We start from the raw sequence: 17340 nt of genomic DNA on the forward strand, positions 1-17340 counted from the left end.
AGATCTGAGGATCGCGGTTCAAAGCCAGCCCGGGCAGGAGAGACCGTGAGACTCCTATCTCCAATAAACCACTAGAAAACCGGAAGTGGTGCTGTAGCTCAAGTGGTAGAGTGCTCGCCTTGAGCTGAAGAGCTGAGGGACAGCGCCCAGGCCCAGAGTTCAAGTCCCACGGCCGACAAAAAAAAAAAAAAATACATAAACATATTTTTCTGTCAAGCAATAGCACTTCAGTCACTCTGTTACTAAGCTATTTACATACTTCAAGTGAATTTAAGTCAATGCTATATTGAAATATATGTAGGATTATTTCAAAATAATCTAATTATTATTATGACCGATTATTTGTTTGAGTCAGAACTTACAATATAGCTGATAGACTGGTCTCAAATTCCAGGTTCTCTTGTCTTAGCCCATTAATGAAGTGCTTTGATTACAGACATGCCCACCATGCCCACTGAATTACCATATACCAAGTTATTAAGGTTGAACAATTTTCATAATATAAAGCACCAGAATTACTAGGGGTAGAGGGGTAAATTAGAGGGGATATGTAAAAATGATTTTCTCTAAATATAATTATAATAAAAACATTATGTAAAATTGAAACTATAATGGCCTGAAGTAAAATAACTAATGGTGATATAAATGAAAGAAATAATATAGCAGGCAATTCTGCACCTCTTGTGAAGCAGAGAATAAGATTCAATGCCTCTGAGACTAAGATTCGAATACCAGATATTTATAGGATAAAAGATACTGGAAAAATACTTAACTTCTTAGCTAAGCAGGTTTCCTAACCATAAAATAAGAATAATATCTACCCTTTAAGGTTTTTGTGAGAATTAAATAAAATAGTATTATATTAATAGTTAGTAGAATGCCTGGTATGAGTCAGTATTCAAAAAATGGTAGATATAAATTACTTTTAATTCTTTGTGGTGCTAGGATCAAGCCGAGGACCATGTTTGTGCTAAACACATGCTAATGGGGAGGGAGGGAGCTGTACCTAAGTAACAGAACATGAACTTAGCACATATAAAGATCTGGGTTCCATTCTCGGCACCAGAAATAAAACTATACTACTGAATTCTTGGTAAAGAATTGTGTTTTAAGGGTCTCCAGAATCTCCTAATACTTAGCCATAGTGTTGATGTGCTAAATTCAACTGCGTTATTCCAAACCACTGCAAGATATCCAAACAAGTGAACCCTAGTTTGAATAAATATCTGAAGTTAACTGTTTGAACATCTATGCAAAAACAAGTGATTAAAACTTTTCTTACATCTGTTCGAAAGTCTACACTGAATAGAGGAGAAGGTGGTGTTGGTGACTGTGTTGCCACAGGAAGAGTTGAAGAGACAGGTGCTTTCTGAGTATGATACTGTGCCCATTGATCTGGCTTTCTTCTTATCTGCTCTTCACAACTGGTCTTCAAATGACCACAAGGTTCCTAAGGGGGGGATAAAAGAAACAATCTTGATCATCTCGGGAGTGATGAATAAATTTAACTATGCTCTGTGAATATATAGCTTGATATTGTTATGAAAAAAGGGGGAAGGGAACTGCCCTACATTTTCTATATACACATAAATAAAAAGGTTAATATTTATTCAAGTAATCTAAATTTCAACTAGAATAAAATCTGAGCAGAGCACTTACTTTTCTACTTTAGGTGGCGTTATTTTTGTCTTTTTTTGCCGGTCCTGGAGCTTGAACTCGGCCTGGGTTCTGTCCTTAAGCCTCTCTGTGCTCAAAGCTAGCACTCTGCCACTTCCGGTTTTTGTTTATGTGGTACTGAGGAATTGAACCAAGGGCTTTATGCATGCTAGGCAAGCACTCTACCACTGAGCCACATTCCCAGACCTTACTTTTCTAACTTAGAAAAGTCATTTTATGTAGGTGTAGACACTTTAAAAAGACAGGCCCTGTCCTCACACTTTTGACATTTTTATTACCTCCCATTAATTTCATATCAAAATATAAAATTTATTCAGTATTTTTCTGTATTAGATCTATATTTTCTATATTAGATCTATATTTTCTGATTTAATTCTCACAACAGCCTTATGAGTAGGTACTACTATTATTTCCATCTAGCAGATGAACTGGAGCAAAGGAAAATCAAGTACATTCTTTCAGTCATACAGTAAGAGGAAGCCCCAAGTCTGGCTGGTTCCATACATGACACTAACTCTTAACTTATACACGACAGTAGCATTTCTATCTCCATAACCACTTACTCTTGGTAAAGGCACAGTTGTCCTTGGCTCACTTGGTGGCTGACAAGCCACTGAATAATAACCATCTAATGAGTTATATCTTTCCCGCAAAGATGGCTGATAGACAGATGAGTGCATCACATCCATTGGAGGTAAAGAATTGCTTCTAATAATGTCATCTCGTTGATACATTGCAGGGCGCCAGATGCGCCTGCTGTCATACACAGGAGCATACATTCCGGAAGGTACTGGAGGAACTGGTCCATACTGCTGCGGAGGAGGAGGCTGGTAAGGAGAAGAATTCATTCGCTCTCGAGGGGAGAATGTACTGTAATGATCAGCATATGGCATGGAAGCAGGTGGGAGGGAGGACTCTGGAACATTACTGGACCTCACAAAGCGAGGAACACAAGGAGCCACACCAGCTGGCACCGTTGGAGGTGGTGGGTAGTATCCTTGAAAATTGAAGAAAGGAATATTTAATGTAACCTTGGTCAAAATCCAACATTTTAATGGACTAAGTCTAAAAGCAGCCTTTAATACGGAGAAATAGAATTAGTAAATGATCTTTACCTTACAGAGAAGCTACATATTTTCAGGATAACAGTACATAAAAATCATTTACATTCAATACTTTGTTAAACTGCTACTTAAAAACAGATGACAGGGCTAGGAATGTGGCTTAGTGATAGAGTGCTTGCCTAGCATTCATGAAGCCCTGGGTTCAATTCCTCAGTACCACATACACAGAGAAAGCTCAAAGTGGCGCTGTGGCTCAAGTGATAGAGTGCTAGCCTTGAGCAAAAGAAGCTATGAGACAGAGCCCAGGCCCTGATTTCAAGCCATAAGAGGACTGGCAAAAAACAAAACAAACCAAACAAATAAAAACAGATGCCAGAGCTATTAACAAAGTGCTAGACTTTCCTTTTAGGGCATCATAGTTACATGTTTTAGATTAAGTAATTAGTTACAACATTGATTCTTAATAAGCATTTTGGGAACAAAAGATAAAGACCTCTTTCAAAATTCATGTGCTGTTAATTTCCTTACTAAAATTTTACCTAAGTATATACAAATTATACTTTGTACTACTTCATTTCTAGACTTTATATTTGAGTTTTATAAAAGACAACCTTAAATCACAAGGTACCAGTGGTTTATGTCAGCAATCCTAGCTACTCAGGAGGCAGAAAACTTGTGAAACTCCATCTCCAAAATAAACAGTGGTAGAGATTGTCAGCCAAACAAGTATGAGGCCTTGAGTTCAATCCCAGTACTATCAAAAAACTTCACAAAAAAACAAAAACCAACCAACAAAAAATTATTGGTATATCACCTCACCTTCCTCATGCAGAAAAATTAAGTAAGATCTTTAACCACGTACAAAAATAAACTCAAAATGCTTTAAATGTAATACCTAGAACTATGAAACTACTGCATACTTTAGTGGAATGGTCAAGAGCTTTTTGGAAAGACCCTAAAAGCATACTAAATGAAGGCTCAAGTAGGTAAGATGGATTGCATCAAAATAAAACGTTCCCTGCTGGGCTCTGGTGGCTCACATTTATAATCCTAGCTACTCAGGAGGCTGAGATCTGAGGATCGCAGTTCAAAACCAGCCCAGGCAGGAAAGTCCATGAGACTGTTATCTCCAATAAACCACTAGAAAACCGGAAGTGGTGCTATAGCTCAAATGGTAGAGCACTTGCCTTGAGCTGAAGAGTTGAGCGCCCAAGCCCAGAGTTCAAGCCCCATGACCAAAAACAACAACAACAAAATACACATGCACACACACGCGCGCGCGCACACACACACACACACACACACACACACACACACACAAATAAAAAATAAAATGTTCCTACCAAACAAAACAATCATCTGATTGCACAGGCAATATGCAGAATAGGAGAAATTTAGGCTAGGAATACATTTATCAAGAGGACAATACCTAAAATATATAAGGAAGTCAGGTACCAGTGGCTCACACCTATATCAGGAGACTAAGAACTAAGAACTATGATTCAAAGCCAGCCTGAGCACAAATGTCCAAGATTCTTCTCTCCAAAATTAATCCGCAAAAAGCTGATAGTGTTGGTGTGGCTTAAATGATGGCTCTGAGCAAAAAAGCAAGCAAAACTGTATTAAGCCAATATCGACAAAAAGTTCAGGGCTGGGAAGGTATCTCAGTGGTAGTGTGCTTGCCTTGCATGCATGAGGCCTGGGCTCAATTCCTCAGCATCGCATAAACAGAAAAAGCAGGAAGTGACTCTGTGGCTCACAGCAGAGTGCTAGCCTTGAGCTGAAGAGCTGAGGGACAGTGCCCAGGCCCAGAGTTCAGGCCCCACGACTGACAAAACAAAATATATATATATAAGGGCCCGGGTTCACACCCCAATATGGCTAACTAAATAAATAAATCCAATTTAAAAAATGGGAAATCAAGCCAGGCACCATGGTTCACAGCTGTAAATTCCAGCAACTTGAGAGGCAGATATTAAGAGGATCACAATTCAATGCCAGCTCAAGAAAAAAATTAATGAGATTTTATCTCAGCAAAATAAAGTGGGCATGGTGGTTCAGGCATATCATCCCAACTATACTGGGATGTATATACTTATGTACAAGAACTGCATACCAGGCCAGCCTAAACAAAACATAAGATCCTCCACAAAACAATAAAAGAAGCAAGGCATGTTGGCTCAACGCCTATAATTCTAACTACTTGAGAGGCTAAGATCAGGAGGATGGTGGTTTGAGGGTAGCCCAAGTAAAATATTTGTGAGACTCCCCTCCCCATATTTTAACAAAGAAATAGATACAGGTAAAGTAGCATGTGCCTGTCATCTCAGATTTACAGAAGCATAAATAGGAGGACTAAGGTACAGACTTGGCCTGGGCAAAAAGTGAGACCTCATTCAAAAAATAAAGAAAGTAAAAAAGATGGGGAACATATCACAAAGGGGTAGAGCACCTATCCAGCAAATGTAAGACAAAGTAAAAATAAGAAATTTTCAAAACAAGCCAGGTACTGGTGGTTCATACCTGTAACTGTAACTTAGGAGGCTGAGATCTGAGGATCATGGTCAGTCCGTGAGACTCATCTCCAATTAACCACCAGAAAAATAGAAGTGGCACTGTGGCTCAAGTGGTAGAGTGCTCACCTTGAGCTGAAGAGTTGAGGGACAGCGCCCATGCCCAGAGTTCAAGTCCCTTGACTGACAAAAAAACAAAAAAGAACAAAACAACAAAAAACCTAATAGCAAAAAAACCCAATTAAACTGTCACCAAAGTCACCAATTAAGACTGTAAATAGATTTAAATATTTCTCAAAGATGATCTACAAGGCCAACAGGTTAAAAAAAAAGCTCAAACTCACTAACTATAAGCAAAAACAAACAAAAAAAACAACCCACAATGAGACGTCATCTCACTTCACTAAGAAACACTAATGAAAGTGGTGTGCAGTGAGCGGATCACTCCTAGCTATGCAGGCGGCTGAGATCTGAGATACAAGGATCAAAGGTTCAAAGCCAAAGTCCATGAGATGCTTATCTCCAATTAACCACCAAAAAGCTGGAAGTGGAAGTATGTCTCAAGTGGTAAATCTGTATCCATGAGGAAAAAGCTAAGAAACAGTGCCCAGATCTCCAGTTCAAGCCCTGGAGCTGGCACATACACACAAAAATAAATGAATAAAAATAGAACCATAATATGATCTATCAATCTCAGCTCCAGTCATATATCCAATGGAAAGATCAGTATGCAGAAGAGACATGTACATACCCATGTGTACTACAGAATTATTCACAAATTAATATTTTAAGTGTTCAGCTATTGACAGAGAAAATGTGGCACATATACACAATGGATTACTATTCAGTCATTAAAAAAATAAAAAGCCTCTCATTCTAACAATCTGGACAGAACTGGAGAGATCATTATGGTAAGTGAAATACGCCAGGCATAGAAAGACAAGTTCCACAGAATCTCAGTCAGATGTGAAATCTAAAAAAGTTTATCTAAGTTAGGGCTGATGACTGACACCTATAATCCTAGCTACTTAGGAGGCTGAGATCTGAGGATTATAGTCCAAAGCCAGCCCCTGCAGAAAAGTCTGTGAGACTCTTATCTCCAAATAACCACCAGAAAACCTGAAGTGGAACCATAGCTCAAAGTGGGAGAGTGCTAGCCTTGAAAGAGCTCAGAGAGCCAGGTGCCAGTGGCTCAGACCTATAATCCTATCTACTCAGGAGGCTGAGATCTGAGGATCACAGCTCAAAGTCAGCCCAGGCAGAAAAGTCTGTGAGACTCTGATCTCCAATAAACTACTAGAAAACCGGAAGTGGTGCTGTGACTCAAGAGGTAGAGTGCTCACCTTGAGCTGAACAGCACAGGGACAGCGCCCAGGCCCAGAGTTCAAGCCCCACGACCGATAAAAAAACAAAAACAAAAAAGAAAGGGCTCAGAGACAGCACCCAGGCCCTGAGTTCAAGCCCCTTGACCAAAACAACCCGAAACACAAAAAAGAATTTATCTTATATAAATTTAGTGTAGTGGTTATAAGAGGCTAAGAAGATCTGTAAGGGGAAGGAGATATGCGGAAAAGTTGATGAATGAGTACTAAGTTATAGTTACATACGATAATAAGTTTTGGTGTGCCATTTCACAGTAGAGTGGTTGACTATAAAGGACTATTATTACTACATGTATTTCAAAAAGTTAGAAGGATTTAAAATGTTTTACAATAAATATAAATTAATAAAAATAAAAATAATTATAGTGATTACAGTCACTTATAACTGTAATACTAGCTACTCAGCGGGCTGAGATCTGAGCACTTGAAGTCAGCTGGGCAAAAAAGTTTGAGAAATTATTATCTCCAATTAACCAGTAAAAACCAGATTGCTGGTGTATGATGTCTCTAATCCTAGCTACTTAAGAGGCTAAGATCAGAGGATTGTGGTTCAAACCAAGCCTAGGCAGCAAAGTCTGTGAGACTCTTATCTCTAACTAACCCCCACAAAACAGAAGTGACCCTGTGGCTTAAAGCCGTAGCCTCTAGCAAAAGAGCTCAGGATAGCACCCAGGTGCAGTGTTCAAGGCCCACAACAACAACAATAACAACCAATTAACCAGTAAAAAGCCAGGAAGTGGTAGAGTGTCGATCTTGTGTCAAAAAGTCAAGCAATAATTTGTTTTTTCCCTTCCCCTCCCCAAATTATACCAACATCAAATACAGTGAAAATAGGGGTTATGGGAGATGGGAAGGGGAAACAAAGGAGGAGGCAACAATGCTTGATAAGAAATATACTCATTACCTTGCCCATGTAATTGTAACCCCTCTGTACAGTATTTTCACCAAACAAACAAACAAAAATGGGTAATACCGTGGGGGAAGGCAACAAAAAAAAAATCACATGGTACCTTATAAATATGTTAGAAACAATAGCAAGAAAGAAAAAAACCACTTGTGTCCCTATCTTGGGGTTCATTTTGCTTAACATCATCTTATCTGACTTTTTTTGCACGTCCCAGACATATACTAGTTATTGCAAATAAGGGAAACCAATTAGTTAAATAATGATACAGATTGAACTACTGCAACAATGAGATGTACAAGATGCTATATCGAAAAATGAACTTTACAATTTAGGTGAGAGGGGGGATAGAGGGGAGTATAACTCAGGAGGTGGGAGGGAAGGGATGGTAGGGGAAAAACAAAGGAGGTGGCAACAATGCTGGATAAGAAATGTACTCATTACCATGCTCATGTAACTGTAACCCCTTTGTACAGTATTTTCACAATAAAATAACAATTAAAATTTTTTTTAAAAGCAAGCAACAGTGAAAGGCCCTTAGTTTAAGCCCAGTATAGGCAAAAAAAGAGAAAAAAAAGATACATGGTTGGGGAGGTAAGGCCCATTTAACTTAATATTGTATGTTCTACAACATACACATGAATCAGCATATCTCATGGCACCCCATTAGTACTCAAGGAGGAAGAATAGGCCAGAATATAGCCTTAGGCCAAAGGGATTATATTGAGCTGAAGATAAGTGAAAAGACACAGATTTCTGCCTTTTTTATGTGCCTAAATACAGGAGGAATGTTTGTAAATGTGTTTCATCTCTCCCTGGTTACCAGGAAGGACAGAAGCAAATCAGCAGAGACAACTTTAGATTCTTTTTTTGTGGTCCAGTCGTGGAGCCTGAACTCTGGGCCTGGGTGCTGTCCCTCAGCAATTCAGCTCAAGACTAGCACTCTACCACTTGAGCCACAGGGCCACTTCCGGCTTTTTTCTTTTTGCTTATGTGGTGCTGAGGATCGAACCCAGGGCTTCATGCATGCAAGGCAAGCGCTCTACCACTGAGCCACCTTCCCAGCCTAAAGACAGCACCACAGGAATCGCCAAACAAGCCTTACTGACTAGCCCTTATTTTCCAGTAGTTCTGTTTATTTAGCATCCCACAATTTGCCACTGTAGAAATTCAAAGTCCTTCTCATTTTCATTGTCATTTTTTTTTTTAGTCCTGTATTGCTCTTTTGTTAAAAGGACATATAAGCTCATGTTCTTAACCAACCCTCTGAGATAAGTTCTCCCAGTGTGTATGTGAGTTCTTTATGAAGAAAATATATATTGGTATCTAAGATCACAATGTCTCATGGCAGAAAACTTATAGGTCATAAACTCCAAGGGATTAATTCAAAATATGGGCAAATAACTAAGGGAAACAAACATTAGGTTACAATTTTTTTTTCTTCGTAGAATTGTCTAAAAGCACTTACCTGTTTGTGGGTACTGTGGAACTTCAAAGGGTATCTGAGTCCTTGGATCTTGAAAATACTGAATGTTTTCAGAATGCTGAGGATATACTGGTACTCTAGTTAGGAATGGGCTGGACTTGGGAGGCACGGGATTCAGCTCTGTTCCAGCATTAGAGGGCCCAGCTGAGGTAGCTGCTACATTACTTACAGGAGTCTTGGGTGGAGAGCTAATTTTACTGCAGAGGAAATTTAACAGGACAAAGGACAATCACTGTTAGTTGTTTTTCTGGAGTTATATAGTAAAACTGTACAAACCACATTAGATATTTCCACAGTGACAATTATGGCATGAAATTTCACTGCTGCCATAAACTGCTAATTGACAAGATCATAGTAAAAGATCTCATATTCATTCTAGTGAGGGCAATAGAAAATGAAAACAATCCCAGACCCACTTATCAGACCTACCTACCCCTACTTTTTTATTGGTGGTTCCTGGGGTTTGAACTCAGGGCTTTATACTGCAAGGCAGGTACTCTACCACTAGATCCATGTTTCCAGTCCTTTTTGCTCTGCAGTTCCAGCACTCAGCAGTCATAAGGAAAGATTGATGACAAATTAATAGCTCATAACACAAAGTAGGTACTAAAGCCTTTTGCCATATTTTTTTAAACACAAGAGAATTTTTGTGGTTGAGTAACCAAGTAATCAGTTCTAAATGAAGTCCTTTTTTAAATCCCTTTTAAAGAAGTCAAGCTTTAGTAGAGTGCTGGTGGCTAATGTCTATAATCCTAGCTATTCAGGAGGCTGAGTTCCAAAACCAGTCTAGGCAGACAAAACTGAGACCCTGTCTCCAGTTAGTAAGAAACATTTTATCTCCAGTTAACTGCCAAAAGCAAAAAGTGGAGCTGTGGTTCAAGTAATAGAGCTCTAGCTTTGAGTAAAAATACTAAGAGCCCCAACCATGAGTTTAAGCCCCAGTACTGATTCTGGTGTGTGATACCATGCACACACAAAGTCAAACTTTGACTGAGACTTAAATGTGTGGCAATTGAGAAAGTGATATTGTTAATTGTGTAGGAATTCAATACAATGCACTTCAGCTAAGTAAGAACATTTTCTCACATTAGAAAAGTTCTTCTCAAACAGGAGTATAAACATCAAGGTGTATGCACTGCTTAGCACAACAGATTACCCTGGCAGATGTTGACGTCTCCATGTAATGTGTACTAAAAGGCAGATAATAACTAAAAACCTGTGGATAATTCAGAAGGTACAAATGCCTTTGTTATAACTTAAAAATACATTAGGGCTGTACTTATTCTTAGAATGAGTGAGTCTAGCAGAAGTAACAGGAAATGATCAGAATTTCCTTCTGACCATAACATTTAACATGGAACAATTATTATTGAGTACAAATACAGATTATCAGGTCTTTCTAGGTCAAAATATTATATACCATAAGATTTGGATTAGTACTCTGAAATATCAAATTCTCAAGTTTATGAGGAAATGGTCATGAAAATTTATGACAAGGTACATATTCATTAACTAATGAGATTAGGTAAGTAGATCCTTCCTGCTTTCCGATCCACATCCCTTCACCTCTAAAAGCTTTTCACAATACCTCTCCAAAGAACTGGTTATCCTTTTTTTCTGGATTCTAATAACAAATAGGGCATACTTAATTACAGTACCTTTAGAGTATATTACATCTGTTTACATGTCCATCTCCCAAATTACATTGGGACACCCTGAGAGGCAGAGAATTAATCTTTTTTATTTTCTTTAGCTATACCAGTTTTCATTAGGGTTTGGCACATACATGATCTATAACATTAAAAATTAGCTGGGTGGTGGTGGCTCATGTCTGCAATTCTGGCTACTCAGGAGGCTTAGGTCTGAGAATTGTTGCTCAAAGCCAGCCCAGGCAGTAAAGTCCATGAATTAACCACCTAAATACTACAAGTGGAGCTGTGGCTCAGTGTCAGAGTGCTAGCCTTGAGCAATAAATCTCAGGGACAGTGTCTAGGCCTGAAGTTCAAGCCCCATGGCTGACCAAAAAAAACAAAAACAAAAACCAAAAAACAAAAAACCCCAAAACCCATGAAAAAAGCATTTTTAATTGAGATTTATTTATTATTATACGTTGTCCTAATAGATGATTTAAACAGTTGAAACACAAAGGTTGAAATATACTTGGTCATAGATCACAAGGCCTTAGGGTTGATTCCCAGAACATACACACACAAAAAAAAGATAATGCAAAAATTCATACATTCTTAAGTGTAATTAATTGACTTTTGGCATATTCACAAGATTTCCAACTATCTCTACCAAATTCTGAAATATTTCCATTGTCCTCAAGAAAAACATATCTAATTAGCTTTTATTCCCTGTTCTATGTCATTCTTTGATCCCAGTAACCACTAATCAACATTTTGTCTCTTTGGATTAGTTTATTTTGGACATTTCACATTATTAGAATCCTATGTTGCCTTTTGTACCTGGATTCTTTCAATGAGCATTATGCTCTTAAGATTCATCCATATTGTGTGACATATAATAATGCATCATTTCCTTTTTCATGACAATAATATTTCATATGGATAAAAATGGTTTACAGCTGGGTACTGGTGATTCATGCCTATAATTCTAACTACTCAAGAAGCTGAGATCTGAGGATTAGGCTTTGAAGCCAAAACCACCGGGAAAGTCAATGAGATTCTTATCACCACTAACCTACCAAAAAAGCTGGAAATGAAGCTGTGGCTCAAGTGGTAGAGGGCTAGCCTTGAGCAAAAGAAGCTCAGGGACAGAGCCCAGGCCCTGAGCAGAAATGCCAGTAGCAGCACTAAAAAAAACAAACAAAAAGTTTTACATTACCTTGTCAAAAGCTCATTTCTACACATGAAGTGTCTATAATCTAGATTATACTAATCATTAACATAAACGTACAGTTCTAGAAGGCTAGTTTCAAGACAGTGCACAAATCCTGTATTTGCTAACAAACTTAATGCATTTGATGCTGTTTTTATTTTTAATCTTCCATATTTTTGCAGCAATATAACAATTTCCTAACAATTTTGGTATGCTTCATTTATGTAAATACTTTCTGCACATATGTAGTCTCACAAACCCTTTAAGTGCACAGATATGTTTCAGTAGTCCTAACAATGCCAAAAACAAGTTTGGGAGTAAAGTAACACTTGCTAACTAGACAATGTTTTTGATAGGTCCTTCCAAAACTCTCTCTTAGTAGAGATCAGAAAGGCGCCTTAATAAACAATTTCTCCCATTACATTGCAAAAATAGGAGTATTACTATTAACTTATATATCCTACAAAGTCACTAGTTTACTGTGTGCCAAGCATGACTTTTTGTTTCACAGTGGGCATATAACAGGTATTGACAATTTGTAGGCAACAAACTCTTCCTTTTTTTTTTTTTTTGGTTGGTCATGGGGCTTGAACTCTGGGCCTGTGGGCTGTCTCTTGCACTACCTCATGGCTAGTGCTCTACCACTTGAGCCACAGTGTCACTTCTGTTTTTCTTGTGGTTAATTGAAAATCTCAGGGACTTTCCTGCCTAGACTGGCTTTGAACCATTATCCTCAGATCTCAGTCTCTTGTGTAGCTAGGATTACAGGCATGAGCCACCATCGCCTGGCCAAACAAAATTTTAACTCAACTTTCAAACCTTAAAAGAGTGCACAAGTGTGAGATTTTAGAATTGAAAGTAACATTTCAGATCACTTGAAAGTATTTAAACTTTCTTGTTGAGGCAAAAACAGAAACAAACAAAAAGATAAAAAGCCTGTGTCAAATATAATCTTATTCTGTCACCCAACAATAATAATGATGGTGATAAAGAAGCATTTACTTAGTATTTATTAACTGGCAGACATGGCTCAAAGAACGCTGTAGTATTAACTCATTTAAATTCCACAGCCAAGGCAGGTGCTGGTGGCTCATGCCAGTAGCTCTAGCTACTCAGGAGGCTGAGATATGAGAATTGCAATTCAAAGCTAGACTGGTAGGAAAGTCCATGAGACTCTTATCTACAATTAACCCAGAAAACCCACAGGGACACTGTGGCTCAAAGTGGTAGAATACTAGTCTTTTTTTTTTAATTTAATTTAATTTTATTTGTGAACATACTGTACAGAGGGGTTACAATTACATGGGCAGGATAATGCATACATTTCTTACCAAGCATTGCAGCCTCCTCCTTTGTTTACCCTTCACATCCCTTCCCAGCCTCCCCCCTCCCCTCCCAATCCTCCCCCACCTCCCCCAGCAAGAATGCTAGTCTTGAGCAAAAGAGCAAAGACAGGACTCAGGCCCTGAATTCAAGCCCCATGGCCAAATAAATAAATACATAAACAAACAAATTTCACAGCCAATATATGAAGTAGGGTATTCTTTACCCCCAAAGCTGTGCTGAGGATCAAACACAGGACTTCAGTCATGCTAGGCAAGTACTAGACCATTAAGCTACATCCTCAGCTCAAGAAATAGGCATTTTAATTGTATGAATGAGTAAAGTGAGAAAGATTAAGTGATTTAAGATGAAATGGCCAGGAAAAATTGAGCCAAAATTGAATCCCAAAATTTAATTTAATGTGGGGGTGCATGCTCATACTTCCAGCACCAATGAGACAGGAGGAATCTCAAGTTTGAGGCCAGCCTTGGCTACATAGCAAGACTTTCAATTAAACCAAACCAAACAAAAAGAGTTTGGTTTCAAAGACTCATCACTCAATTTAAACCTCATTATAGAAGATAAAGGGTATAACAGAATATTTCAAGTTTCTACTTAGTTCCTTTCTGGTATCTCTATGTAACTGGTCCTGAAGTTCACTGAAAATGAACAGCTGAGGACAACAAAACAGAGTTGAAGTGACTTTCCATATTTAGAGAGCTATCCAGCTGTAAAGCCAAGATTAGAACACAAAATTCTTCCTATTTTTTCTACTATATGAAGCATTCTGTGTAAAAATTCAAATTAAATGTTATTCTGTAGGCTTCTGTGCAGTGACTATACTCCTAGCTACTTGGGAGGCAGAAATCAGGAAGTCATGATCTGAAGCCAGCTCAGACAAAAAAGTTCAACTGTGGGGCATTGGTGGCTCACATCTGTAATCCAAATTAGTCAGGAGGCTGAGATCTAGGATGGAGGCTTGAAGTCAGCCCAGGCAGAAAAGTCAAAGTCTAATTAACCAGAAAAAAAAAACAAAAAACCTGACCTGAATTGTGGCTGAAGTGGTATTTTATCAGCCATAAGCAAAACAAATTGAGCAAGAGCAGCAAGCCTTGAGTTCAAGTCTTAGTAAAAGAAAAAAACTGAGCCAGGCGCCAGTGGCTCACGCCTGTAACCCTAGCTACTCAGGAGGCTGAGATCTGAGGATCACAGTTCAAAGCCAGCCCAGGCAGGAAAGTCTGTGAGACTCCTATCTCCAAAAAATCACTGGAAAACTGGAAGTGGCGCTGTGGCTCAAGCGGTAGAGCACTCGCTGTGAGCTGAAGAGCACAGGGACCGCGCCCAAGCCCAGAGTTCAAGCCCCATGTCCGACAAAAAAAAAAAAAGAAAAAACTGTTCAATAGTCTTCATCTCCATCAATCCTGGCCTATCATCCCAACTACCAGAGAAGCCTAAATAGGAAGATCACATCCAAGCTAGCCCAGGCATAAAGCAATCCCTTATTTGAAAAGTAAATATGAAAAGGGCTAGCAAAATGGCTAAAGTGGTAAAGCAAATGTGAGCACCCTGAGTTCAAACCCCAGTACTGCTACAAACAAAAGAGGTAGGTGTGTGTTTATACTAAGGCATTTTTAAAATATATAAATAAACGATAAAGAACTTCATATTCATTATTTTTACTCAATACCTACTTTTCCGTTACAGACTCTGCAGAGGGCCCAGCAGGATTCTGACCATTGGAGCCAACCTTCCCCACTTTCTTCACAGTCTCTAGAGTTCTTAATGTATTATCAGTACTACGTGGGATTAGCTGGGAAACACTGTTTTCTGCATTTGAAATTCCATTTGTACTTGGAATAATTTTCCCAGTTGTTTCAGTACTTCCTATGACAGAAATGACATTTCCGGCTGTGGTTGGGACAGTGTTGTTTACACCAACTTTATTTAGTAGAGGAAACGTTCTTACAGTTGCATTGATTTTTTTGTTCCTTAATCGATACCTGTTTAAAAATAATCAATGAATTAGTGAAAATCACTTCAAAAAATCTAAAGAGAGACAATGGGAAAATATTTTTGAAACAGGAAACAGCTGTATAAAGTTTCTTCAGCTAACCACCACTCTACATCAATTATATTGTAATAAATGCCACATGAAAAACTACATATGCATGGACAGATGACATAGCAAACAAAGCACACAGACTCAAAGAACCTGACAGAATAGGAAGATAGTGTTTAAAAATCTGTAGCTGCAATATAATACACTATGAAAAATGGCACGACCTAGCACCATCAGTTGGAAACAGAATAAAAAGGAAAGGCATATGAAAGCCGAAAAAATTACCATTTAAAGAATGGTATAATTTTATATTTTTGTGCTAGTCCTAGGGCTTGAACTCAGGGCTAGTGCTCTACCACTTGAGCCACAGCTCCACTTTTGGACTTTTGGTGATTAATTAGAGATAAGAGTTTCAAGGACTTTTCTGCCCATGCTGGCTTCAAATCCTCAGATCTTAACCTACTGAGTAGTTAGTATTATATGAGTGAACCTGGCCTAATTTCCTGATTTTAAGTGGTGAAAAGTTACATAGACAGAAGACTACATATATTGGGGTCATCTCTATGCTTAAATTAACCAGATATTAATGTTATATATAAACATGGCAAATAAATATGAAATGTTGGTAATAAGCAATGCTTTCGTATTTTTCCTTCAGTAACTATCAACAGCTACATTATTCAATATAAACCTACACACTAAAGTGCCAAGAAAAAATAAATGCTTCTACGTTGGAGTGGATAAAGATGGAATAATAGAAAATGAAGTTTGAAATAAACAGATTCCTCCAAATCTGGAGATGATGAGTTTTGATGTTTGGCACAAGAAACCAAAAATTACTACTTTATTATTATTATTCTTGTTGTTATTGTTATTATTAACCAGTCCTGGGGCTTGAACTCAAGGCCTGGGCACTGTCCCTGAGCTTCTTTTGTTCAAGGCTAGCACTCTACCACTTGAGCCACAGAGCCACTTCTGGCTTTTTCTATATGTGGTATTGAGGAATGTAACCCAGGGCTTCATGGGTAGACCTATATTTGAGAGAATCAGTTTGATGGCATTAAGAGGGCCAGTGATCTATGTGCTTCCTTTAACATGTTCTCTGAAACCTATTCTACGTTCTTCTTCAAAGTTTTCATACAAAATACCCAGCTGCTTCTTGCTTTCCATCCTCAAAGGGAAAAATCTCAGATTTCTTACTATTTTGGTTGTTAGTAAAACAAGCAATAAACAAGGTTTTGTTTGATGTCCTCTCAAAACAGAGGAATTAGGAGAAGTTGAAAAAAAAACAACAAACCTTATTCATGGGCTGGGAATGTGGCTTAGTGGCAGAGGTGCTTGCCTAGCATGCATGAAGCCTCAGTGGTACTGCAGCTCAAGTGGCATAGTGCTAGCCTTGAGCAAAAACCAGCTCAGCGACAATGCTCAGGCCCCAGGACTGGCAAAAAACCAAACAGCTGGGCACCAGTGGCTCATGCCTGTAATCATAGCTATTACTCAGGAGGCTGAGATCTGAGGATCACGGTTCAAAGCCAGCCCGGGCAGGAAAGTCTGTGAGACTCTTATCTCTTCAAAAGCCACTAGAAAACTGGAAGTGGCACTATAGTTCAAGCGGTAGAGCACTCGCCTTGAGATGAAGAGTGGAGGGACAGCACCCAAGCCCAGAGTTCAAGCGCCACTACCACCACCACCAACAAAAAAAAAAACCTTAGCCAAATGAGGCAAAGTGAGAAGGGTATATAGTGGTCTCTTTTTTTTTTTTTTTGGGACCGGTCGTGGAGCCTGAACTCTGGGCCTGGGTGCTGTCCCTCAGCTCTTCAGCTCAAGGCTAGCGCTCTACCACTTGAGCCACAGCGCCACTTCTGGCGTTTTTCTCTTTGCTAATGTGGTGCTGAGGAATCGAACCCAGGGCCTCATGCATGCAAGGCAAGCACTCTACCACTGAGCCACCTTCCCAGCCCCCATAGTGGTCTCTTATAATTAAATACCTGGACTTAAAATCTAGACCTCAAACTTGAAATAGTCAATTATTCCATATACTTTTAAAATCATTCATAAGGTCTCTCAAGTACTTTTACTTCCTCACTCAAC

General features: G+C 38.7%; 1 protein-coding gene across 1 annotated transcript in view; it reads right to left on the reverse strand.

Annotated features, from left to right (window-relative positions):
* Rc3h2 (ring finger and CCCH-type domains 2) overlaps nt 1-17340 on the reverse strand; it is a 62296-nt gene that overhangs the window by 8986 nt on the left and 35970 nt on the right. Inside the window, exons 10-13 of the mRNA XM_013021379.1 lie at nt 14882-15190; nt 9009-9223; nt 2241-2674; nt 1283-1450 (exon numbers count right to left, since the gene is read on the reverse strand). Of these exons, the coding sequence (XP_012876833.1) occupies nt 1283-1450; nt 2241-2674; nt 9009-9223; nt 14882-15190 (1126 nt within the window). The remainder of the gene's footprint in view (nt 1-1282; nt 1451-2240; nt 2675-9008; nt 9224-14881; nt 15191-17340) is intronic.

Source organism: Dipodomys ordii, unplaced genomic scaffold (genome assembly GCF_000151885.1).
Source record: "Dipodomys ordii isolate 6190 unplaced genomic scaffold, Dord_2.0 Scaffold55, whole genome shotgun sequence".
In the NCBI taxonomy this organism is placed as follows: Eukaryota; Metazoa; Chordata; class Mammalia; order Rodentia; family Heteromyidae; genus Dipodomys; species Dipodomys ordii.